The 26,234-nt window shown below is 42.9% G+C and overlaps 1 protein-coding gene across 2 annotated transcripts in view; it reads right to left on the bottom strand.

The window, feature by feature from the left end:
* Positions 1-5,278: 5,278 nt before the first annotated feature.
* Positions 5,279-26,234, bottom strand: part of LOC139268699 (syntaxin-binding protein 3-like) — a 75,412-nt gene continuing 54,456 nt past the window's right edge. For both annotated transcript variants that reach the window (XM_070887270.1, XM_070887271.1), the window contains 7 exons: positions 22,524-22,604; positions 22,210-22,348; positions 19,033-19,136; positions 18,571-18,669; positions 7,857-7,942; positions 6,681-6,829; positions 5,279-6,405 (listed from right to left, as the gene is read on the bottom strand). In XM_070887270.1, coding sequence (XP_070743371.1) covers positions 6,344-6,405; positions 6,681-6,829; positions 7,857-7,942; positions 18,571-18,669; positions 19,033-19,136; positions 22,210-22,348; positions 22,524-22,604 — 720 coding nt within the window. In that variant the 3' untranslated portion in view covers positions 5,279-6,343. The remainder of the gene's footprint in view (positions 6,406-6,680; positions 6,830-7,856; positions 7,943-18,570; positions 18,670-19,032; positions 19,137-22,209; positions 22,349-22,523; positions 22,605-26,234) is intronic.

Here is a 26,234-nt window from a genome sequence, read left to right as displayed (position 1 = left end):
GGTAGGGAAGTCAGTGAAGTGTGGTCATCAATTTCAAATAATCATTAAGACAGAGGGGTGGATGAGGAGATTTTTTTCTAAACCTTGGAGAGAACATGGAATGCATTGCCACAGGGAGTAATTGAGGCAGTTTTAAGTGAAAAGATAAGCATTTGAAGAAGAGAATGATACCAAGTGAGGAAGATAAATCTGCCACGCTGTAATCAAATCACTATAATATCAATGAAGGGAAGGTAGTGATGATGGAAGATTTCAATTATCCACTTATAAGGTGAACAAACAAAAGACAGACACAAGAAATGAGAGCCTTCCTGAAACAATTATTGATGCATTCAACAAATGCTTCTTAATTTAGTATGTGTGAAGTAGCACCAGAGAGGATAATATCCCAGGTTTAGTGATCAGTAATAAGCCACAGTTGATAGGACACACAAGAGCATCTTGCTGACTCATACCACTCCATTTTCAGATTTAAAATGCAAGCCTATAAAAATTTAGGGGTAATAGTATACTGATTGCAAATTTTAAAAGGCTCAGTTTACACAAATGAAGATTCCTGGCAGCAATTAAATGGGAGAGGGAGCAGGGTGAGGGTCATTGCAACATGCAAAAGAAATTGGACTTTTTAAAAAAACATGGAGTGTTTAATTAGAGAAAGCCACAATGGGACTGAGTAGGCTTCATCCAGTCTTTACTTACTCAACTTTCACTCAAAAAGGGTATTTTACATCTTATAAAATGAGGAGTAATGTTTTGGATAAAAGTATAAAAAGCAGTTAACATTAACAAAAAATTATGGAAACTAAGATTAATTTAGAAAGGATAGTTGAACATAGCCAAAAGTAATGTAAAAGCATCTTTCTTTGCTTATGTTAGGAGGTAGAGGTGAGTTGAAGAACAGAGTGGCCGAAGAGTTGTAGACTTATTCGTGCTCTGATTCAGGGCAAGGACTACATACAATAGATGGATTACGCTCGAGTGTTCTTGATCCATCTCGCAGCATGCTACTCGCTACCACCTCAGTAAAATCCAAACACTGCACGAGGTAGAAAGAGCCATAAGGCAGCTTAAGAACAACAAAGCTTCAGGAGCAGATGGAGTCCCTGCTGAGGCACTAAAGTATTGCGGAGAGGCACTACTGGCGCAAATACTTGACCTCATCTCTCTCATCTGGAGGGAGGAGAGCATGCCGGGAGATCTCAGAAATGCAGTGATCGTGACCATCTTTAAAAAAGGGGACAAGTCCGACTGCGGCAACTACAGAGGAATCTCCTGATTATCAGCCACTGGGAAGATCGTCGCTAGAGTCCTCCTCAACCGTCTTCTCCCTGTGGCCGAGGAGCTCCTCCCGGAATCACAGTGCGGATTTCGTCCCCTACGGGACACAACAGACATGATTTTTGCAGTGCGACAGCTGCAGGAAAAATGCAGGGAGCAGCGCCAGCCCTTATACATGGCCTTCTTCGACCTTACAAAGGCCTTTGACACTGTCAACCGCGAGGGTCTATGGAGCACCCTCTTCCGTTTCGGATGCCCCCAAATGTTCATCCTCCGCCTGCTCCACGACGACATGCAGGCCGTGATCCTTACCAACGGATCCATTACAGACCCAATCCACGTCCGGACTGGGATTAAACAGGTCTGTGTCATCGCCCCAACCCTCTTCTCAATCTTCCTCGCTGCCATGCTCCACCTCACAGTCGACAAGCTCCCCGCTGAAGTGGAACTAAACTACAGAACCAGTGGAAAGCTGTTCAACCAACGCCGTCTCTAGGCCAAGTCCAAGACCACCCCAACCTCTGTCGTCGAGCTACAGTATGTGGATGACGCCTGTGTCTGCGCACATATAGCTGAACTCCAGGACATAGTCAACGTATTTACTAAGGCGTACGAAAGCATGGGCCTTATGCGAACAATCGGCAAGACAAAGTTTCTCCATCAGCCTGTCCTTACCACAAAGCACTGTCCCTCAGTCTTCAAGATCCACTGTGCGGCCCTGGACAACGTGGACCACTTCCCGTATCTCGGGAGCCTCTGATCAACAAGATTGGCGACGAGTTCCAACACTGCCTCCAGTGCAGCCTTCGGCTGCCTAAGGAAAAGAGTGTTTGAAGACCAGGCCCTCAAAACTGCCACCAATCTCATGGTCTACAGGGCTGTAGTAATAGCCACCCTTCTGTATGGCTCAGAAACATGGACCATGTAAAGTTGACACCTTAAGCCGCTGGAGAAATACCACCAACGATGTCTTCGCAAGATCCTACAAATCCCCTGGAGGACAGACACACCAACATTAGCATCCTTGACTAGGCCAACATCGAAGCACTGACCACACTTGATCAGCTCTGCTGGGCAGCCACATAATTCGCATGCCAGACTCGAGACTCCCAAAGCAAACGCTCTACTTGGAACTCCTTCACGGCAAATGAGCCAAAGGTGGGCAGCGGAAACGTTAGAAGGACACCCTCAAAGCCTCCCTGATAAAGTGCAACAATCCCACTGACACCTGGGAGACCCTGGCCAAAGACCGCCCTAAGTGGAGGAAGCGCATCCGGGAGGGCGCTGAGCACCAAGTCTCGTTGCCGAGAACGTGCAGAAATCAAGCACAGGCAGCGGAAAGAGCGTGCAGCAAACCTGTCCCACCCACCCCTTCCCTCAACGACTATCTGCCCTACCTGTGACAGAGACTGTGGTTCTTGTATTTGAGTGTACAGTACCTAAGAACTCATGTTAAGAGTGGAAGCAAGTCTTCCTCGATTCCGAGGGATTGCCTATGATGATGATATTTGAGGTAATGGGGCCAGGGGAACTAAGAGCCACTCATTTAAATTGAGAAAGCAGTAAGTGAGGTTAGATGTGAGAAAGTTTTATTTTTCTGAGGGTGATTGATCTGTGCAGCAGCAGTCCCGAGGTTGTATTGTCTGACATTACTCCTTCAAGGAGACGGTAGACGCATTTTTGGAAAACGGTGAGATTGTGCAAAAGGGAACATTTAGGGTAATAACCAGCGCATTGGGGTCTCCTGGGGCTTGCCTCATCACCTTTGAGGGGATGGAGAGGCATATTTGACATAGGCCTCTTGAATTAACTACAGGTATCTTTTTATTTTGCCGCTTTTTGGAGGTGGGAGAAGGAAACACGGGGAGATGAGAATGAGTCCCATAAGAAGTGGGACGAGTGCCTATGAGCTCGATGGCCTTTTCTCATCCTGAGTACATAGCACACAAGGATAATGAGAAATCAGGGCAATAGCAAGAGTTTAGTTTTGAATTGCTTTAGCAAAAAGTCAGAAATGATGAGCTGAATGGCCACCTTCTGTGCTGTAAATGTTGACAGTTTTATGATTTGGTAATTAAAGTATTGTGTTACATACAATACACTTCTGCTCAGATGATGATCAGACCACTATGCACTTCTGCAGCTTTATACCTAAACAAGCCTGTTTATTTATTATGCACGCCGATAATCGGAATTCTCAGTTTTCAGAATAAGGAGTAATACATTGACTTGTGGCTGAAGATTGAAAAAAAAACAGAAAGAAAGTGTAAGATTCGGCAAAAACATAGACAGCAAAAACTTAAAACTTTTGGACATTGCTTGGACACATTTTCTGTTACTGCAGAGAGCAGACAGCACTGACCTGGGGCAGGTCCAAACATGTTTAACTTGAATACACATCAGCTGGGCAGGAATAAGAATAGCTGAAAGCAGGAACATCATGGTTGATGGGTGCCTTTTGTCATGGAATGGGAACCCATCAGTGAGACATTAAGTGGCCGGAGTTTCAGGCCATCGAAAGACAAAGGGAAGCTATTTGACCACAGACTCGTTGGAGCCACACATCGAGGTACAGCCCAGTTGACAAAGGAACAAGCCGGAGACTTGATTTTGTTTTTGAGTTGCACAGCCTCAGGGGAAGCACAGTTGGATTTTTGGCGCGAAAAGGAGCATTTTTGCAAGTATAAGAGAGGCAGTTCTGGCTGTCATATCTCTCGCTCTCCCCTTTTCTACGCCTGCTTTCAACGCACAAGGAGTTAGCACTCCGCCTGGGAGGGAGAGAAGAAACACCAGGGAGCCTTGCTACTTCGACTGGGAAGCTGACCTTGAGACTAGACTTGAAGACCCAGAAGAAACGCCTCATTGGGAGATGCAGCAAGTAAGCCAAAGGGGTAAATGACGAGCATTTATCCCAGCCCATGCATCTTTAAGACCACTGCATAGCGTGAAAGGGTGGTATGTGTCCCAACCAAGCCTTAGGGGTTTTAGCAGGGAGGTTTTTGCAAGGATCATAAGCGTATGCACATTCTGTTGGACAGATCCAGTGATGCAATTTTGAATCCAAGCAGGGGTGTTTTAGATGTGGGTACTTCGCGTTAGGGGCCTGTTTACACAGGCCAGTCTGTGTGTTGTACTGTGTTTGTTTGTATTACACGACCAGGGTGTGTTTTTACTGGGTGCAGGTGTGTGCTTTAACTTGAATAAAAGCATTGTGTTGGTAGAGACCGAAAAGATCGGTCTATGACTGTATATTACTGTTCACGACTATAATTCCGGTGTCTAGAACTACTGTAAGAGGGGTGATTCAAAACCACCAGGGGCAAAACCAATGACAAAAGTTTAAATACTTCATGCTCCTGAACCAGCCATGTCAAGTAGAGCAGCAAATAGTCTTTAAACATGGCACTGGTGGCAGTAACATTTTAAATCCTGTCTAAATGCAAATCAGAAAGCAACTCCCCGACCCCCACCCCATCCTTCCGGCCATTTATCTAAATATTTTGTACGTTATAATTTATTTTAAAAAATGAGGTCATGCTGCTAAACTGCAGGTCTAACATAAAAAACCCATCTCCCAGGCCAGGCAATGGTTTCCAACTGAGACAAATGACAGACAAGCAACAAGCTCTGTGTTTTTTGTTCTCATAGCAACCTGAAAAACAGATTTAACCCTGTAAAGAGCCTGTGCTGACTTGTCTTTAAATTGTCCTTCTCCATCTATGAAATGATTCATCCACTTTGCAACTTCCCGAACAACTGAAGATAAAGAACTCAGTGTGCAGAAATCGCAGTCATAAGCCCATGTCACATCAGTCCCTTGAACAACATATTAGCTCACCAATGTGCTCGGTTTTGCTGCTCAATTAACATTTCCAATCAACAGAAATGTACCTCTCGAAATGTCTCATTTATTAGTTGAAAGTGGACACAACACATTCCGTTAAATTTTTCAGGTTCAATTTCACAGAAGGTGCTCATGTCATTACAACAACACACACACTTCTTTGTAATTTATAGTTTATTAGCTCATCAGAAGACATGTACTGGATTCAAAACATTTTATGCTTTGCTAGGCACTCAGTATTCTGCACAACAAAATATTGAAACACATTCCCGTTTCCATCGGTTAACTGCTGAAGAAAAAAAGGCAGTTGGAATAGGCCTACGCAAATAGTTTCAACACACAGGTAGAATTCACCCCGCCCACTTATTTTGCATATACTCTAGTTACATTGGTGTAGCTCAGAAAAAAAACCGACTGCACATTCTAGTAGCACATAATTGGATTAATTTCTAAAGGACGAAATATGCATTGTATTGTACATATACATCATGGTACAACTTGATAGTTTCCAGGTACTTTTGCAGCTGATGAACACTCCCATTATTCTGGTGTTGTGCTGAAATAACATTTTGAATTGCAACCAGTTCTAAATTTGTTTACTTGGCAGGGTTGCATACTTTAAACCATTAAAAAAAAGTCTACTGATTTATCCCAAAAAATAAAGTCCTAGTTTTGACACAGTTTTAAGGCTTTTGCAAAAGCATTTACATTGCAATAACATTACATAGAGTAAATGTTTTTTTTATAACTGCAAGAAAAGTTGCAAATTTAACAATTTTATTTCAGACCCATGTTAGACATAAATATATATTTTGGGCAATATATTCAAAACATTACTATAAAATATACAAGAACTACAATCAACACAAATCTCAGAAAAGACTCCCATATAGTTATCACTTTAAAAATACACATGCATTACTACTGTTAGCCAGAGTTATGAATTAAATATGATATTCTCTTGTGTACAACCTATGGAGTTTTAGGCAGTAGGTCTAAAGTAGAAATACTTTACGCCAATATTGACTCTTCCAGAGCCTTAATTTACAGTATTAATATTTTAATTACATTACATTAGGAACTGTGCACTGGTCAATACAAACTGCGTATTCCATTCATCAAAATATTTTAGGCAAACAAGATTAATTGCACAGATTCTGATGTTAAATCATGTTAATTGAAGTCTATACAATGGCTGGTTCTGATTCATATGTGGCACTTTCATTTGTTCAGTTTCTTCAGATCATCTAGTAGTCTTGTAGGTGTAAGAATATGAGTTGACCCTGAGGGTTAAATATATGCGTCACTTTTTGTAACATTCAACTGCATGTGATATATTATCCCGCTGTACTTTGGTTTAAAACTTCATTACACATACCCAAACCCAGATTACTTTCCCACATTTGCACAAATATTCACCATCTATTTGCTTTATGCTTGAATTAGGTTACAATGGATCAAACATAAAAGCTAATAATAATCTTGCTATCAACACAAGAATAAAGCCCAAGTATGTAAGGTAAAACTGCTGTTAAATAAGAGATTTTAAAGTTCTTACCAACAATGACTTCACAAGACTTATTGGCCTGAGAAACTTCATATGCACAGCGCATCTCAGAGTAAGTCAGACCTCCTATTATGAATATAATTAGTTTTAAACCACCTCTGCGGTCATCTTGGAGATTGCTTTTATTTCCCTGACGAGCACTAAGCAGAAAGAATAGTTAGTACCTGGTGCATGGTTACATACATTTTTTGTGTAAAATTTAAGTTTGAAGAAATTAGGAATTTCATACAGAAAAGAAAACAGAAACAATGTTCAATACTTGAAGGAAAAAAAATTGCAGGGGAAAGAGCAGGGAAGTGGGCCAAACTGGATTGCTCTTTGAAAGAACTGGCGCCGATTATTTGGGCCAATAGCCTCCTTCTGGGTTGTACTAGTCTATGATTCTACAGTATAACATTCTGAATGCAAAACAGTTGTAGGTACTTATTACTAAATACCCATAGACCTACTAAGGCAATCAAGTCCAGAGTAGATGACACGTTTCCTGCAGGAAAGGCATTTATCTATCTGGATTTTTAAAGTACAAGAGATGGAAATTCAAACTCAAGATATTACAAAGGGACATATATATATATATATATAAAAAACACCCAACTTCACTAAGAAGAGGCCACACAACCAACACCTGAGCATGAGCTCAACATCAGCATGAGACAGACTGGGATGAAAGAGGGGCATGATACTTCTTGGAACATTTCCACCCATCAACACTTCATCTGAAATATTGAGAGTTTTATTTTATCTATATATTACTGTTTTATTAGAATTCTTGCATTACTGAATTGCAAAATGTCATCTTTCAGTCCAAAAGTGTAACGCAATAGTATTTGAAAGGGAAGATCTTTGGCAAATTCTAATTCTCCTTTCATTAAAAAAACACACAAGCAAATCGTCACAACTACATCTACAGCCATTTTAAAATAGCCTAGCGTGGATTAAGTTCCTATATGGACATCTGAAACAGTAACATATAATCTTATAGGTGGGGGCACTGAAAAGGTTTTCTTTGTACTAAGTTGGTCACTAAAAGGCTAAAGCCTAAACTTACAGGAACATTTGATAAATTTATAATTAACAATTTACCCTTCCTTTTCATATTTTTTGTTAACTTTGTTGAAGTTGCTAAAAAAAATTCATAACAGCTTAATCGTTAAAGAAAATCCATACCTTACAGCTCCTGAGCCATTCCAAGCAGCACTACAGCCTGAGCAATGAGGCCAATCCTGCGAATCAAGCTTGTTTGCAATGGAATCCTGTACAAAAGACCACATCTTAAATGCCGTTCTAACATGAATGATAAAATAGTGTTCAATGCTCTTAGATTCCAAACAGACACTAAAATGTGTAGTAAACACAACTGGAATGACTATAGCACAGATTAGGCCTGCTATGTGAAGCACAAGAATGCAACTTTATAATGAACAACCGACTGTTTGAAAAATATGAACACTGGACCAGGAGTAGGCCATTTGCCTTATTGTACCTGTAGTACCATTTTGTTAGCCATGACAGCTCTTCATCTCATTTTTAACCCCAGTTCTTTGCCTTTCTCCATATCCTTTAATTACCCTTACTTCCCAAAAAAGCATAGTCAGCTGTGGCTCCGTGGGTAACACTCTCGCCTGAGTCAGAAGGTTGTGGGTTCAAGTCCCACTCCAGGGACTTGAACACACAAAAAATCTAGGCTGACACTCCAGTGTAGTGCTGAGGGAGCGCAGTACTGTCGGAGGTGCTATGTAAACACCTATGTAGTGCCATGTACAATGCAAGGTCTGTTGCGAAATGCATGTTGAAAAGAAAAAATGTAAATGTACCGTCACCCATTCCGTGTACTGTATAGTGACACATGAAATGTAATTTGTTTGAATGTACTACAATGTATCCCATATTGGACCGAATTGCACTTGAACTGGAAAACAAGGAAATGTAACGAACGGAACTGCCGTCAGCACCCAAATAATAGTGTATGGGATTGCTGACCGCAGCTAAATGTATTGAAATGCCTTTGAATGTACTGTACAGATTTTATGAATAAAGTATATTTTGAAATAAAAAAAAGCACTGTCGGAGGTGCCGTCTTTCGGATGGGACGTCAAACCGAGGCCCCAACTGCTGTCTCAAGTGGACGTAAAAGATCCTATAGCACATATTTCAGAGAAGAGCGGGGGAGCTCTTGGAGTCCTGGCCAATATTTATCCCTCAATTAACATATCAAAAAAACACATTAATCTGGTCGTCATTACATTGCTTTTTGTGGCAGCTTGCTTGTGCGTAAATTGCCTGCTGCGTTTCCCACATTACAACAGTGACTACACTTCAAAAGTACTTCATTGGCTGTAAAGTGCTTTGAGACGTCCGGTGGTTGTGAAAGGCGCGATATAAATGCAAGTCTTTCTTTTTTAAAAACCATCTCAAATATTGTAGTTTATTCTGCATCTATGATTTTTTGGTTAGTGCACAATGTTTTGTCTGAAATTTTTTAAAATCTGGATTTACTTTCAACCAGCTTCGTTTTATATATAAGGTTACACCCTCTTGTTCTGGATTTCCTTACCAGAGATTAGAGTGGTTTCCTATCTGGTTAGTCAATTCTTTTCATTATTTTAAACAGCTCAATAGGATCACTCTTTAATCTCCTCTTTTCCAGGCAATTTAACACACGTTTATCCAGGACCCATTGAACACATATCCCCTAATCCTGGTGAATCAATGCTGGACTCTCTCCGGGCCAGTACAAAAAGGTTATCAATTGGAAAAAAGTTGTGTTGACACGATAAACTGAAACTATCCATGTATCTAATTCTGTTGCATCTCCCTTGGGCCTTAAAGGTGCCATTCTTGCAGCAGAGCAAAAACACAACTATAAGGTGAAATTAATTACAAACTCCATCTAGCACCAAGTTACAATTAAAAGTATTGCTGTAGTAGATTGTTTGGAAAACCTCAAACCTACATTCAAATCATTTGTGGTAGTTAAAATATATTGATTCCAGAGAGATTAAAACCACAGGGCAATTTCGCCCCTCTCCACCAAAATGCTAACTCTCGAGGATTTTGAGGTAGAAAAGACCAGATGCCTTTGACGCCACTCAGATCCGTCGGGGATCTATCAAATAATTGGCGGGCGATTTGTAAAGCCTTGCCCTTGGTGTCCCATTCTACCTTTGAGAAATTTAGACAATCCACTCCAAACTGGACTGTCCAGTTCAAAACCAGGGAGATAGCAACACTATCTGCAATCTACACATGGATACAGTTCTTATTGTGACTTACATCTAAACTTTGTTGTTCCAATTTCTTATTGTAGACAGAATGTGCAATGAGGATTCCTTGGATACGAACAATATTTTTCTTATGATACTGACCATAGATTACTTACAACTGAGTTAACTAGTTGCAACGCCTACACAGCAAGTGAGCCCCAGGTGGGCAGAGGAAACGTTTCAAAGCCTCCCTGATAAAGTGCAACATCCCCACCGGCATCTGGGAATCCCTGGCCAAAGACCACCCCTAAATGGAGGAACAGCATCGGGGAGGGCGCTGAGCACTTCGAGTCTCGTCGCCGAGAGCATGCAGAAACCAAGCGCAGGCACCGGAAGGAGCGTGCGGTAAACCAGACTCCTCACCCACCCTTTCCTTCAACTACTGTCTGTCCCACCTCTGACAGAGACTGTAATTCCCGTATTGGATTGTACAGTCACCTGAAAACTCATTTTTAGAGTGGAAACAAGTCTTCCTCGATTTCAAGGGACTGCCTATGATGATGATGATGTAGTTAGATCTACTCTTGGGACATAAATCATGATAGCCTGACATCAGTAGTGGGGAAAATGTTGGAATCAATTATTAAAGATGAAATAACAGCGAGGTTGGAAAGCAGTGACAGGATCGGTCCAAGTCAGCATGGATTTATGAAAGTGAAATCATGCTTGACAAATCTTCTGGAATTCTTTGATGTAACTAGTAGAGTGGACAAGGGAGAACCAGTGGATGTGGTGTATTTGGACTTTCAAAAGGCTTTTGGCAAGGTCCCACACAAGAGATTGGTGTGCAAAATCAAAGCACATGGTATTGGGGGTAATGTACTGATGTGGATAGAGAACTGGTTGGCAGACAGGAAACAGAGTCGGGATAAACGGGCCCTTTTCAGAATGGCAGGCAGTGACTAGTGGAGTGCCGCAGGGCTCAGAGTTGGGACCCCAGCTCTTTACAACATACATTAATGATTTAGATGAAGGAATTGAGTGTAATATCTCCAAGTTTGCAAATGACACTAAACTGGGTGGCGGTGTGAGTGTGAGGAGGAATGCTAAGAGGCTGCAGGGGGACTGGGACAGGTTAGGTGAGTGGGCAAATGCATGGCAGATGCAGTATAATGTGGATAAATGTGAGGTTATCCATTTTGGAGGCAAAAACACGAAGGCAAATATTATCTGAATGGCAGCAGATTAGGAAAGGGGGAAGTGCAACGAGACCTGGGTGTCATGGTTCATCAGTCATTGAAAGTTGGCATGCAGATACAGCAGGCAGTGAAGAAGGCAAATGGCCTTCATAGCTAGGGGATTTGAGAATAGGAGCAGGGAGGTCTTACTGCAGTTGTACAAGGCCTTGGTGAGGCCTCACCTGGAATAGTGTGTTCAGTTTTGGTTTCCTAATCTGAGGAAGGACGTTCTTGCTATTGAAGGAGTGCAGCGAAGGTTCACCAGACTGATTCCTGGGATGGCGGGACTGACATATGAGAAGAGACTGATTCAACTGGGCCTGTAATCACTGGAGTTTAGAAGGATGAGAAGGGATCCCATAGAAACATATAAGATTCTGACGGGACTGGACAGGTTAGATGCGGGAAGAATGTTCCCAATGTTGGGGAAGTCCAGAACCAGAAGACACAGTCTTAGGATAAGGGGTAGGCCATTTAGGACTGAGATGAGGAGAAACTTCTTCATAGAGAGTTGTTAACCTGTGGAATTCCCTACCGCAGAGAGTTGTTGGTGCCAGTTCATTGGATATATTCAAGAGGGAGTTAGATCTGGCCCTTATGGCTAAAGGGATCAAGGGGTATGGAGAGAAAGCAGGAAAGGAAGGAATGATCAGCCATGATCTTATTGAATGGTGGTGCAGGCTCGAAGGGCCGAATGGCCTACTCCTGCACCTATTTTCTATGTTTCTATCCCTAGCGGGTGTGTACATATTTTCTGCTTCTGTTAAAAATATATTTTTTGTTGGCTGCCCCAATGTCTGTGGGTAAAAGTACCACAGCGCAGAACTGAACCATTCGGACCAGAAAGCTCCCAGTTTCTGTCTTCAGTGTGTACTGAGTTAGCTGATCTCTGCTAAGGCAGCTGTATCGATGCTATAGTTGGCCTCAATGTTTTTTGGCCAGGGAGAGAAGACAAAGCATCTGCCACAGTTCCTGCTTGTAAATCACTGTCCAGTGAACGTTGCTGGAAAGTAGTCATCTGCTGAGGACAGGATTGGGCTGAGCTGAGCTGAGCTGGGCTGTGAACACCCCGCAGTCTGCTGACACTATCTAGGCTCAAGCTTGGTTCCAAACTCATCATCATAGGCAGTCCCTCGGAATCGAGGAAGACTTGCTTCCACTCTTAAGAGTCCTTAGGTGGCTGAACAGTCCAATACAAGAACCACAGTCCCTGTCACAGGTGGGACAGATAGTCGTTGAGGGAAGGGGTGGGTGGGACAGATTTGCCGCACGCTCTTTCCGCTGCCTGCGCTTGATTTCTGCACGCTCTCGGCAATGAGACTCCAGGTGCTCAGCGCCCTCCCGGATGCATTTCCTCCACTTAGGGTGGTCTTTGGCCAGGGACTCCCAGGTATCAAGTGGGGATGTTGCACTTTTTCAGGGAGGCTTTGAGGGTGTCCCTGCTTTTGTATTTCTATAGTACCTGATTAGGATGTTCTGAAAAATACAAAGTGTTTAATATACTTCGAAGAGCAGTCACTGAATGTAGGCAAACACAGTAGCCACTTTGCACACATCAACATCCTATAAACAACAAATGAGAAGAATGACCAGTTCGGCATGAGGGAAGACCATAGATCAGGGTCAGCTACCTGCTCTTCCTCGAAAACAATGGAATTTTTAACATCCACCGGGACCTTGGTTTCACTGAAGGATAGCACCTTTTATCACAGTATCAAAGAACGATACAGCACAGAAGGAGGCCAATCAGCTCGTCGAGCCTGTGCCAACTCCCTGCAAGAGCACTTCAGCTATTCCCACTCCCCCGCCTTGTCCCTGTAGCCCTGCAAATCTTATTGCTGCAGGTACTTATCCAATTCCCTTTTGTCAGCCATGGTTGAATCTGCCTCCACCATCCTCTCAGGCACTGCATTCCAGATCCTAACCACTCGCTGTGTAAAAAAGCTTTTCCTCATATCGCCTTTGGTTCTTCGGCCAGTCAACTTAAATCTGTGTCCTCTGGTTCTCGACTCTTCCGCCGATGGGAACAGTTTCTCTCTCTCTACTCTGTCCAGACCCCTCATGATTTTGAACAGCTCTATCAAATCTCCTCTCAACCTTCTGCTCTAAGGAGAACAACACCAGCTTCTCCAGTCTATCCAAGTAACTGAAGTCCCTCAACCCTGGAACCATGCTTGTAAATCTTTTCTGCACCCTCTCTAAGGCCTTCACACCTTTACTAAAGTGCGGTGCCCAGAATTGGATACAGTAATCCAGTTGAGGTCGGACCAGTGTTTTATAAAGGTTCTTCATAACTTCCTTGCTTTTGTACTCTATTCCTCTATTTATGAAACCCAGGATCCTGTATGCTTTTTTAAACGCTTTCTCAACCTGCCTTGCCACCATCAACGATTTGAGCACATTATACCCCCCAGGTGTCTCTGTCCATGCACCCACTTTACAATTGTACCCTTTAGTTTATATTGCCTCTCCTCGTTTTTTCTGCCAAAATGCATCACTTCACACTTTTCTGCATTAAATTTCATCTGCCTTATGTCTGCCCATTCCATCAGCCTGTCTATGTATTCTTGAAGTCTATCACTACCCTCCTCACTGTTCACTATACCTCCAAGTTTTGTCTCATCTGTAAATTTTGAAATTGTGCCCTGTACACCCAAGTCTAAGTTATTAATATACATCAAGAAAAGCAGTGGTCCTAGTACCGACCCCTGGGGAATACACTGTATACCACCTTCCCCCAGTCCGAAAAACAACCGTTCACCATTACTCTCGATTTCCTGTCACTTAGCCAAGCACTTTTGAGACAGTGTTTCAAATAACTCCACTTCAGTGTGTGCTGCCCCAAGGCTTAATGACTTTAAGAGGGGAAATGTGACAAAACCCTTTTAGAAACTGCTTTCAACACAGGTGTCATTTCAGAAGCCAAAAGAAAAATCACATGTCAAGTGTATCAATTTTATTTCCTGTAAATATTTCCCCCAAACTGTAACTGCACAGATTGAATTGCCATAAATGACAGATTGAGGCTACAGTGAGCATTATTCCAGGTTCACATGTGGTTTATTATCAAGGTGCTAAGTCATTTAAGGTCATATGAGTACCATTAACCTACCATTTTGAAAGGGCTTACAGAATATGGTAATTTTGAATTATCAAAATAACTGCTTTTGGTAATATTAATGATTTGAAGTTTTATTTTTTGATGGGGAACTTCATGCTAGGAGGCAGTGGGCGGACCTCAGATATTTGCTCCAAAAGGCAGAAGAGAAGTCACCATGCTGACTGGTCAGTGCAGATCACCTCATGACCAGTTACCATGGAAACAGGCCACCTATCTGCTTTCTTGGCCAAGGAATGGTGTGTGGCACAAAGAGAGAGCAAAAGATTAGAGAATGGAATGCACATGTAAAAAAAAAAATTATTGAACCAAATAATTTGAGGGAAGAGATCTAAAACCTTTAACTAAAACCCTTGCGAACTTCTGTCTTTCCATGTAAATTCACTCAACTGAATGTCCCCTTTCTGCAAGATATTTGTGTCAACAGCACACAGTCTATAACCAGATTAACAAAAGAGACATTCTCAGGCTGCAAACTAGCAGAAGTGTGGGGTATGGTTTGGCCGAATATTCCTCTACAATAAGCTGTCAGAATACCTTTAGTTAACAAAAATCTATCAATCCCCAATTTTAAATTAACAATTGATCTAGCATCAATGGCATTTGCTGAAGAGAGTTCCAAACTTCTACCACCTTTTGTGTGTAGATGTTTTTCCTAATTTCACTCCTGAAAGGTCTGGCACAAATTTTTAGACTATGCCCCCTCATCCTGGACTCCCCACCCAGCAGAATCAGTTTCTCTCGATCTACCTGATCTGTTCCCCTTAATATCTTGAAAACTACGATCAGATCACCAGTTAACCGTCTAAATTCTAGGGAACACAACCCAAATTTGTTTAATCTCTCCTCGTAACTTAACCTTTGGAGTCCAGGTATCATTCTGGTAAACCTACGCTGCACTCCCTCCAAGGCCAATATATCCTTCCTACGGCGTGCTGCCCAGAACTGTTTACAGTACTCCAGGTGTGGTCTAACCAGGGTTTTGAATAGCTGCAGCATAACAACTTCTACCTCCTTGTATTCTAGCCCTCTAAATATAAAGCCCAGCATTCCATGAGTATTTTTAATTATTTTCTGTACCTGCTCATGACATTTTAATGATCTATGTACCTGGACCCCCCAGTCTCTCTGGACCTTCACTGTTTTTAGCTTTTCACTATTTAGAAAGTACCTTATTCTATCCTTTTTTGGACCAAAGTGGATGACCTCACATTTGTCGACATTGAAACCCAGTTGCCACAGTTCTGTTGAGATCCCTTTGTAATTTTATGCTTTCATCTACACTGCCTACAATGCCGCCTATCTTTGTCTCATCGGCAAATTTGGATCTATGACTTTCTGTGCCATTATCTAAGTCATTAATAAATACTGTGAATAGTTGAGGTCCCAACACATATCCCTGTGGGACACCACTAGTCACATCCTGCCAATTATCTTCCCATTATCCCTGATGCCTGTCTCCTGTTGCTCAGCCAATTTCCTAGCCAGGTCAATAATTTGCCCTCAATTCCATGAGCTTCTATCTTAGATAACAGTCTCTTATATGGGACTTTATCAAATGCCTTCTGGAAGTCCATATAAATAACATCCATAGACAATCCCCTGTCCACTTCTTCTGTCCCCTCCTCAAAAAATTCAATCATGTTTGTCAGACATGACCTACCTTTCACAAATTCATGCTGGTTCTCTCTGATCAGCTGAAAATGTTCAATGTGTTCAGTCACCATATCTCTTGAATACAGACACTAGTAATTTCCCCGACAACAGATGTTAGGCTAATTGGTCTATAATTCCCCGGTTTCCCACTCTTGCCATTATTAAATAGATGCGTTTATTTGTACTGCCAAAATGGCCGTCATGCTCCACCCTTTGGTTCCCTTGGAGGATAAGCCACACCCTGAAGTTTCGCAGGATGTGTCACTGGAATCCAAGGTCTCATTGACTTTGCAAATTGTAACTCGATCCACTTTGACTTCCTGAAGTGACAGAGGACAGAGCTCCCCAGAAGACAGCAAGGGCCAGCCAAAGTGCCTTACCCCAGTCCAAGTACATCCTCCCCCAGCCAAAGTGCCTTACCCCAGTTCATGTGCATGCCTTCCCAAGCCAAAATGTCTTACCCCAGTCCAAGTACATCTCTCCCCAGCGCAAGTGCATCCTTCCCCCCAGCATAGACGGGGCATTGTGTACAGATTGTTAGCAGGTTTATTGGGTATGAAGTGAATAGTGACAGTGTCATGACTTCTGGATATCATCCACTCCAACGATGTCCCTTGTAGGGGGTTGGAAGAACGTGATCAGTCTTCCCTGTATTCCCTCCCTCCCCTCCGCACCCCCACCGTCTGTCACCCTCTTCCCCTAGCCTCTCTCCCCCCACCCCCGCTTCTCTCTCTCTCCCTCCCTCCCTCTGCCAGCCCCTCTCCCTCATTCTCCCTCTACCACCCAGCCTCTCTCTCGCTTCCCCCCCCAATCCTCTCTCTCTTCCCCCCCCATCCCCTCTCTCTTCCCCCCCCATCCCCCTCTCTCTCTTTCCCCCCCCCATCATGCTTCCCCTCTCTCTCCCCTCTACCCACCTCCCCTCTCTCTCTCCCCTCCACCAGCCTCCCCTCTCTCTCTCCCCTCCACCAGCCTCCCCTCTCTCTCTCCCCTCCACCAGCCTCCCCTCTCTCTCTCCCCTCCACCAGCCTCCCCTCTCTCTCTCCCCTCCACCAGCCTCCCCTCTCTCTCTCCCCTCCACCAGTCTCCCCCAGCCTCCCCTCTCCATCTCCCCTCCACCAGCCTCCCCTCTCTATCTTCCCCCCTTCTCTTTCCCCTCTCCCCCCCACCCCCCTCTTTCTCCCCCACCCACCCCCCTATTTCTCCCCCCCCCACCCCCCTCTTTCTCTCCCCCCTCTCTCTCTCTCCCCCCCCTCTCTCTCTCTCCCCCCCCTCTCTCTCTTTCTCTCCCCCCTCTCTCTTTCTCCCTCTTTCTCCCCCCCTCTCTCTCTTCTCCCCCCCCCTCTCTTTCTCTCTTCTCTCCCCCTCTCCTTCTCTCCCCCCTCTCTTTCTCTCTTCTCTTCCCCCTCTCTTTCTCTCTTCTCTTCCCCCCTCTCTTTCTCTCTTCTCTCCCCCCTCTCTTTCTCTCTTCTCTTCCCCCCCCCTCTTTCTCTCTTCCCCCCCCCTCTCTCTCTCTTCCCCCCCCCCCTCTCTCTTCTCTTCCCCCCCGCCCCCCCACCATCATCATCGGTCTTGCTGCTCGACACCACGTGCATGGAATGATTCAGCCTGGGGGAGGGGGGGGGGGCAGAGCTTGACATGGGGCGGGTCTTGTCGCCTGTCGGTCAAAAAAATGTAGTACCGGCAGTGGGGAATGGGGCTTGACGGACGGCTGTCTGCCAAAAAAAAAAGTGCAGTACAAATAGTTAGTCCCTTCTTAAATAGCAGAGCGATGTGCAATTTTCCAATCTAAAGGAACGATTCCTGAATTGAGAGAATCTCAAGTCCAAACAGCCCTAATCATTACTTAAATCTGATAAACCTGAACTCTCAAACTCCTTGGATGTCAAATAGAATTCCCCCGACTCCCCCCGAAGCTTGGTTACTGTTTCAAGTCAAATGTTTTTTCCATCCCTCAATAATTGTTAACTCTATAACTCTATAACCTCTATCTTGGAAGGCTTCAATATCTGTCTGGGGCCCCTGGATAAGATACAGGACAAAGCTTGTTGTTTGCCATATGACCCCTCTCTGTAGCCTCCAACTCTCTCTTCATTGCAACCGTTCTTGTCTCTGTTTTATTGATAATGAAGTTAATTAAGGCAATCAACGTGAAAGACCCAATCCAATCCAATGGGTGCAATGTTGCTTTCTCCATTTAAGGGAATAAGGGAAAGTAGTAAGTCTTAGATGCTGACTCACAATTTAAAGAACTTGTGGGAGGGGAAGGGAAGAAAGACAGAAAGAAAAAATGGCAAGGGAGAGAAAATATTTCTAATACCCGCAAAATTATTTACAAGTAATTATTGCTTTCTGTGCTAATGATAAGCTTCCACAATAGAGCAACATACTAATTGATGAAAATGGCACCTGTAGCTGCTTCACTATTTCAGGAAACTATTTGTGATAATGGCGAGTGCAAGCAAGACAATTCTGCTTTTCAACCTAAATTCTGTCATTGAATTGTATGTTTGTAAATAAAATGAAAACATTTTGAAATGCTAATTCTTGAACTCTGCATCTTTAAAAGGAATAAGCATTCATATCCAAGTGAGTTTAACACTATAAAATATATCAACACACTCAACTAAGGAAAACATATTATGCATTTATACTTTGGTTAATGTTACCTCCATGATATCCTTAATGAACGGAGTCCACCTGGAAAGCTGGTAGCTCTCCTCATCACTGCGATCTTTCCGCTGAGGTTTACGTTGCTGGGCATTCGACTGGAAATATACATGCGTTAGTCCAACACTTTAAGCAAATTTTCACAGCATCACAATCACAATTTTCATTGTAAACAGTTTTTAAAAACATACTTATGTTAAATGTTTCATTTAAAGAAGATATTGGCCGACCTGTGCAAAAGGAAAAATATTAACAAGAAAGGAGAATGTAAATGGCAATGAAATGCATCTGTCAATTTAAAGTTGCCCATCAACACACTTTCTCCACGACGAGAAAACAATTCTAATGGTTTTTAGAAATTACTGTAGTGACATGACCTGCTTGAGTTCCAGTCTGAAGTCTAATGAAAACCAAGTGTAAAAATATTAAGCAATTTAAACTGTACTGATGGTTTAACTTACAGCAAGGATGGGGACATCAAGAAATTTCCAATTTTCAATGATGTCACGGTATTCTGCAATCTTGCCGTGCTGGGTGAGCTTGCTAAGATTCTCTTCTGTAGTGCCTTGAACAGAAAACAAAAATGCAAATAGCGAAATCACAGTGAATATAGTTCACTTTACTTTTGTGATTTTGAAACATTTTTAGGGGTGTCAATTTAAATATATATATATATATATATATATTTATTATGCAGTATCCGTGATCATCATTTCCCTTCAATTTTACTTTCCAAACACCTGACCTGCATCACATTGTCTCACACACTATTTTTTCCAACTTCCAACAGGGCAGTAAGCTTGATTCTGCCCGTCACAGCATTAAAAGAGTTTCTGTATGTGCCAAGCCAAGCAGCTCGATAGAAGCATATTATTTCAGAGTGCTGTATAACCAGCTGTTGGAAGTTCTGGGGCGGGTGTCAAGGATGTTGAAGAAATGGATCTGCAAACCTGACAAGATTCATTAAAAAAAGCCATCACTTTTATTTTGCAGAAGCAAATTGAATTCAGGCTTACAGTTAACACACCAAAAATATTACTTTGTTGAATAGGGTAAAAGGGGATAGGGCAATAATATCTATGACACACAAACAATTTATTTGGCATTTCTGACATGCCAAAATGGAAAGATGTAATGAAATTCAAAATGTTAATGATCTAAAACTCAAGCCACAAGGACAGAATATGTATAAGTTTTAGTAGCTTTCTCTAAGGGCCCAATTATCCCAGTATTAGTTGTTTCAAGACAAGAGAGCAGAATGCTTTGAAATTTGTAAGATTATACTGTTACTGTATTAACTTACACTTTCAGGTCAAGTTCAAACCTGTTTACAAACTTTATCACAATAATTCTGCAACAACATGTGATATAAAATGAATAGGGTTATTAATAACCCTTCATTTTCTTTTTGTCTGGCTATAGACTGATACAACAATGCACTGTCACCTTATACTTCTAGATTAGCGGAAATTCCACACTTATGTAGATTATATGATTAACACAATGATCCTCATATGTATCTCGGGCTAAGAGTATTAGTTATTCAGTAGTGGAAAGCTACAGGAATTCTTGTATGTTACAGGGGAAATTACCTCTAAAAGGGCACAGGGAAAAAAAAATTAAAGACAAACATAGAAACATAGAAAATAGGTGCAGGAGTAGGTCATTCGGCCCTTCGAGCCTGCACCACCATTCAATGAGTTCATGGCTGAACATGCAACTTCAGTACCCCATTCCTGCTTTCTCGCCATACCCCTTGATCCCCCTAGTAGTAAGGACTACATCTAATTCCTTTTTGAATATATTTAGTGAATTGGCCTCAACAACTTTCTATGGTAGAGAATTCCACAGGTTCACCACTCTCTGGGTGAAGAAGTTTCTCCTCTTCTCGGTCCTAAATGGCTTACCCCTTATCCTTAGACTGTGACCCCTGGTTCTGGATTTCCCCAACATTGGGAACATTTTTCCTGTATCTAACCTGTCTAAACCCATCAGAATTTTAAACGTTTCTATGAGATCCCCTCTCATTCTTCTGAACTTGTGAATACAAGCCCAGTTGATCCAGTCTTGATATGTCAGTCCCGCCATCCCGGGAATCAGTCTGGTGAACCTTCGCTGCACTCCCTCAATAGCAAGAATGTCCTTCCTCAAGTTAGGAGACCTAAACTGTACACAATACTCCAGGTGTGGCCTCACCAAGGCCCTGTACAACTGTAGTAACATCTCCCTGCCCTTGTACTCAAATCCCCTCGCTATGAAGGCCAACATGCCATTTGCTTTCTTAACCGCCTTCTGTACCTGCATGCCAACCTTCAATGATGTACCATGACACCCAGGTCTCGTTGCCCCTCCCCTTTTCCTAATCTGTCACCATTCAGATAATAGTTTGTCCCTCTGTTTTTAACCACCAAAGTGGATAACCTCACATTTATCCACATTATACTTCATCTGCCATGCATTTGCCCACTCACCTAACCTATCCAAGTCACTCTGCAGCCTCATAGCATCCTCCTCGCAGCTCACAACATCCTCCTCGCAGCTCACACTGCCACCCAACTTAGTGTCATCCGCAAATTTGGAGGTACTACATTTAGTCCCCTCGTCTAAATCATTAATGTACAATGTAAACAGCTGGGGCCCCAGCATAGAACCTTGCGGTACCCCACTAGTCACTGCCTGCCATTCTGAAAAGTACCCATTTACTCCTACTCTTTGCTTCCTGTCTGCCAACCGGTTCTCAATCCATGTCAGCACACTACCCCCAATCCCATAATCCCATGTGCTTTAACTTTGCACATTAATCTCTTGTGTGGGACCTTGTCGAAAGCCTTCTGAAAGTCCAAATACACCACATCAACTGGTTCTCCCTTGTCCACTCTACTGGAAACATCCTCAAAAAATTCCAGAAGATTTGTCAAGCATGATTTCCCTTTCACAAATCCATGCTGACTTGGACCTATCATGTCACCTCTTTCCAAATGCGCTGCTATGACATCCTTAATAATTGATTCCATCATTTTACCCACTACCGATGTCAGGCTGACCGGTCTATAATTCCCTGTTTTCTCTCTCCCTCCTTTAATAAAAAGTGGGGTTACATTGGTAGAAACTTCAGCCTGTCGCAATTCAAAATGCAGAACTCAAAATGATGAGTCCAAACTCTCCCATCCCGATTTAACAGATCTTAATTTTAAGAAGATAAGTAGTTGTTGTATTGGTTTCAGTTACGTTCCTTGACCAGGGAGCTCTGGAACATTTTCTTGCGATGCCAAGAAAAAGTTCACGTTACACTGCAAACATTTGCATTTTATTCCACTACCATTGCAGTTTTAATTAAACCTACGTTAAAAGTTATTACAGCACCAGCTGCCATGAGCGATAAATTAAGTCACTATGTCACCAATTACATCACTATATCCGCTCCTTGCAAAACAACGGCAAATTGCACTCCTTTAATAAGGCCCATCATCTTGCTGAAAAAAGCAAAATCTGTGGCAAATGTCATACAAAACCATTCATACAAAACCATTTACAGATGTATTTTTAACTTGTAAAATTGTTAATCGTAGCATCACTTGATCCATAGGAAGGAAACAAAATGAGTACCAGATACTGAATGCATGCCGCATTTACTGTACCATTTAGATGGAAGATATAGAGCAAGATGATCCTTAATTTGTCATAACTTCCAACAGACTTATCCAGCAGAATGGGCAGAATGATTCTCATGGGGTCCTTAATTTTTTGCCTTTGTGCATCAGTTCCAATGGCTAGGTCCTGAAAAAAAAAATGTACTTACTAATAATAAAAGTCAATACCCAACAAATCCTTGAACCAATGGTTATTTTGGTAACATGGTTAAAAACCTGTCTCAATCTCTTAAAATTGATGATACAACATTGCAAAATAAGTTTAACGTCCAGCGTATGGAAGCTCAGAGAATATTGTTCACCTGTTCAGCTTTGCACAGTTTTTCTACTATTTCATGGAAATGCTTCATACAGTCTTCAGCTAAAGTCAGGTGGACTGTTTGCTACAGTGAGGGAAAACAACACAAGTTAAAGAAAACACCTTCAATCTAAATCAGATTTAAACAAAAGCCTCACTACATCACTCTCCAAACTTCAAGTTCAGCTGTTTTGTGGTGACATCAAGTACTGCCTTCTCACCCTTTCACAGTGGGGCAGCTCATTGTACAGATAATCACATTCATTTGCTCAGAATTTGTGGTCAGTGGCGAAGCGACAACGCTCGCTCACTGACCTTGAAGAAAGCTGCCCACAAAGATCTAGCAATCTCTGTGGCACGAATGTCAGCTCTCCCGACCTTTGTTTGAATCTGGCGCAAATCAAGTGAATCTCCAGCGTCCAGCAACAATGATGTCATCAAGCACGCTGAGCAGTCAATCACATTGAAGAATTCACACAGACAGCAAACCAGGAAGCAAAATGCACAGATTCTAATTTACAGAGAGCAGAATAAAAACTGGGACATATACATAGGATTACAGTAGAAGTCGAAATATCAACTTAAAAGAAAAATTAAAACCATGTAATTAAAACCATGTAACCATGCGTCGAGGAGGAGGCTCGGGAGGTCGGAGTAGAGACCTATAAAGGCCCAGTCAGTCGGGGAGTGGCAGCGTTGAGGAGGCGGCAGAGCGGGACAGCGAGAGGCCTATAAAGGCGAGCTGGTGCAGCTGCAGCAGGGAGAGAAGGCATAAAGAAGTAGAAAGAAATCGAAAGGTGACGTCACAGCCAAGGGGGTAAGTGATTGGCCGGTGATTGGTAAGTAGTTTTTCTTTTTCCTTTCGATATCAGTAAGTAACCTTTAGCATTGTTGTTGCCAATTTAAGGGTTAAGTCATGGCAGGACAGCTCGGACACGTGTTATGCTCCTCCTGCACTATCTGGGAAGTCAGGGACGCTTCCGGTGTCCCTGACGACGACGTGTGCGGGAAGTGCATCCGCCTGCAGCTCCTGACGGACTGCTACCAGTGCCACGTGCTAGTCAGAGTAGGAATCGCAGGATGGCTCAGATGAATACGTGGCTTGAGGAATGGTGCAGAAGGGAGGGATTCAAATTCCTGGGACATTGGAACCGGTTCTGGGGGAGGTGGGCCCAATACAAACCGGACGGTCTGCACCTGGGCAGGACCGGAACCAATGTCCTAGGGGGAGTGTTTGCTAGTGCTGTTGGGGAAGAGTTAAACTAATATGGCAGGGGGATGGGAACCTATGCAGGGAGACAGAGAGAAGTAGAATGGGGGCAGAAGCGAACGATAGAAGGAAGAAAAGTAAAAGTGGAGGGCAGAGAAACCCAAGGCAAAAAGCAAAAAGCAAAAAGGGCCACATTACATCAAAATTCTAAAAGGGCAAAGTGTGTTAGAAAGACAAGCCTGAAGGCTCTGTGCCTCAATGCGAGGAGTATTCGGAATAAAGTGGACGAATTAACTGCGCAGATATAACAGGTATGATGTAATTGGCATCACGGAGACATGGCTCCACGGTGACCAAGGCTGGGAACTCAACATCCAGGGGTATTCAACATTTAGGAAGGATAGACAGAAAGGAAAAGGAGGTAGGGTGGCATTGCTGGTTAAAGAGGAAATTAATGCAATAGTAAGAAAGGACATTAGCTTGGATGATGTGGAATCGGTATGGGTGGAGCTACGGAATGCCAAGGGGCAGAAAACGCTAGTGGGAGTTGTGTACAGACCACCAAACAGTAGTAGTAAGGTTGGGGACAGCATTAAACAAGAAATTAGGGATGCATGCAATAAAGGTACAGCAGTTATCATGGGTGACTTTAATCTACATATAGATTGGGCTAACAAAAATTGTTAACAATTTGGTGGAGGAGGATTTCCTGGAATGTATTAGGGATGGTTTTCTAGACCAATATGTCAAGAAACCAACTAGGGAGCTGGCCATCCTAGACTGGGTGGTGTGTAATGAGAAAGGACTAATTAGCAATCTTGTTGTTCAAGGCTCCTTGGGGAAGAGTGACCATAACATGGTAGAATTCTTTATTAAGATGGAGAGTGACACAGTTAATTCAGAAACTAGGGTCCTGAACTTAAGGAAAGGTAACTTCAATGGTTTGAGGCGTGAATTGGCCAGAATAGACTGGCAAATGATACTTAAAGGGTTGACAGTCGATCGGCAATGGCAAACATTTAAAGATCACATGGATGAACTTCAGCAGTTGTACATCCCTGTCTGGAGTAAAAATAAAACGAGGAAGGTGGCTCAACCATGGCTAACAAGGGAAATTAAGGATAGTATTAAATCCAAGGAAGAGGCATATAAATTGGCCAGAAAAAGCAACAAACCTGAGGACTGGGAGAAATTTAGAATTCAGCAGAGGAGGACAAAGGGTTTAATTAAGAGGGGGAAATTAGAGTACGAGAAGAATCTTGCCAGGAACATAAAAACTGACTGCAAAAGCTTCTAAAGATATGTGAAGAGAAAAAGATTAGTGAAGGCAAACGTAGGTCCTTTGCAGTCTGATTCAGGTGAAATTATAATGGGGAACAAAGAAATGGCAGACCAACTGAACAAATACTTTGGTTCTGTCTTCACGAAGGAAGACACAAATAACCTTCCGGAAGTACGAGGGGACCGAGGGTCTTGTGAGAAGGAGGAACTGAAGGATATCCTTATTAGGCGGGAAATTGTGTTAGGGAAATTGATGGGATTGAAGGCCGATAAATCCCCGGGGCCTGGTAGTCTGCATCCCAGAGTACTTAAGGAAGTGGCCTTAGAAATAGTGGATGCATTGGTGATCATTTTTCAACAGTCTATCGACTCTGGATCAGTTCCTATGGACTGGAGGGTAGCTAATGTAACACCACTTATTAAAAAGGGAGGGAGAGAGAAAGTGGGTAATTATAGACCGGTTAGCCTGACATCAATAGTGGGGAAAATGTTGGAATCAATTATTAAGGATGAAATAGCAGCGCATTTGGAAAGCAGTGACAGGATCGGTCCAAGTCAGCATGGATTTATGAAAGTGGAAATCATGCTTGAAAATCTTCTGGAATTTTTTTGAGGATGTAACTCGTAGAGTGGACAAGGGAGAACCAGTGGATGTGGCGTATTTGGACTTTCAAAAGGCTTTTGGCAAGGTCCCACACAAGAGATTGGTGTGCAAAATCAAAGCACATGGTATTGGGGTAATATACTGACGTGGATAGGGAACTGGTTGGCAGACAGGAAGCAGAGAGTCGGGATAAACGGGTCCTTTTCAGAATGGCAGACAGTGAGTAGTCGAGTGCCGCAGGGCTCAGTGCTGGGACCCCAGCTCTTTACAATATACATCAATGATTTGGATGAAGGAATTGAGTGTAATATCTCCAAGTTTGCAGATGACACTAAGCTGGATGGCGGTGTGAGCTGTGAGAGGGACGCTAGGAGGCTGCAGGGTGACTTGACAGGTTAGGTGAGTGGGCGAATGCATGGCAGATGCAGTATAATGTGGATAAATGTGAGGTTATCCACTTTGGGGGCAAAAACATGAAGACAGAATATTATCTGAATGGCAGCAGATTAGGAAAAGGGGAGGTGCAATGAGACCTGGGTGTCATGGTTCATCAGTCATTGAAAGTTGGCATACAGGTACAGCAAGTGGTGAAGGCGGCAAATGGTATGTTGGGCCTTCAT

The sequence above is a fragment of the Pristiophorus japonicus genome, chromosome 8 (assembly GCF_044704955.1).
Source record: "Pristiophorus japonicus isolate sPriJap1 chromosome 8, sPriJap1.hap1, whole genome shotgun sequence".
Lineage (NCBI taxonomy): Eukaryota > Metazoa > Chordata > Chondrichthyes > Pristiophoridae > Pristiophorus > Pristiophorus japonicus.
This window is presented reverse-complemented; position numbering and strand designations above follow the sequence as displayed.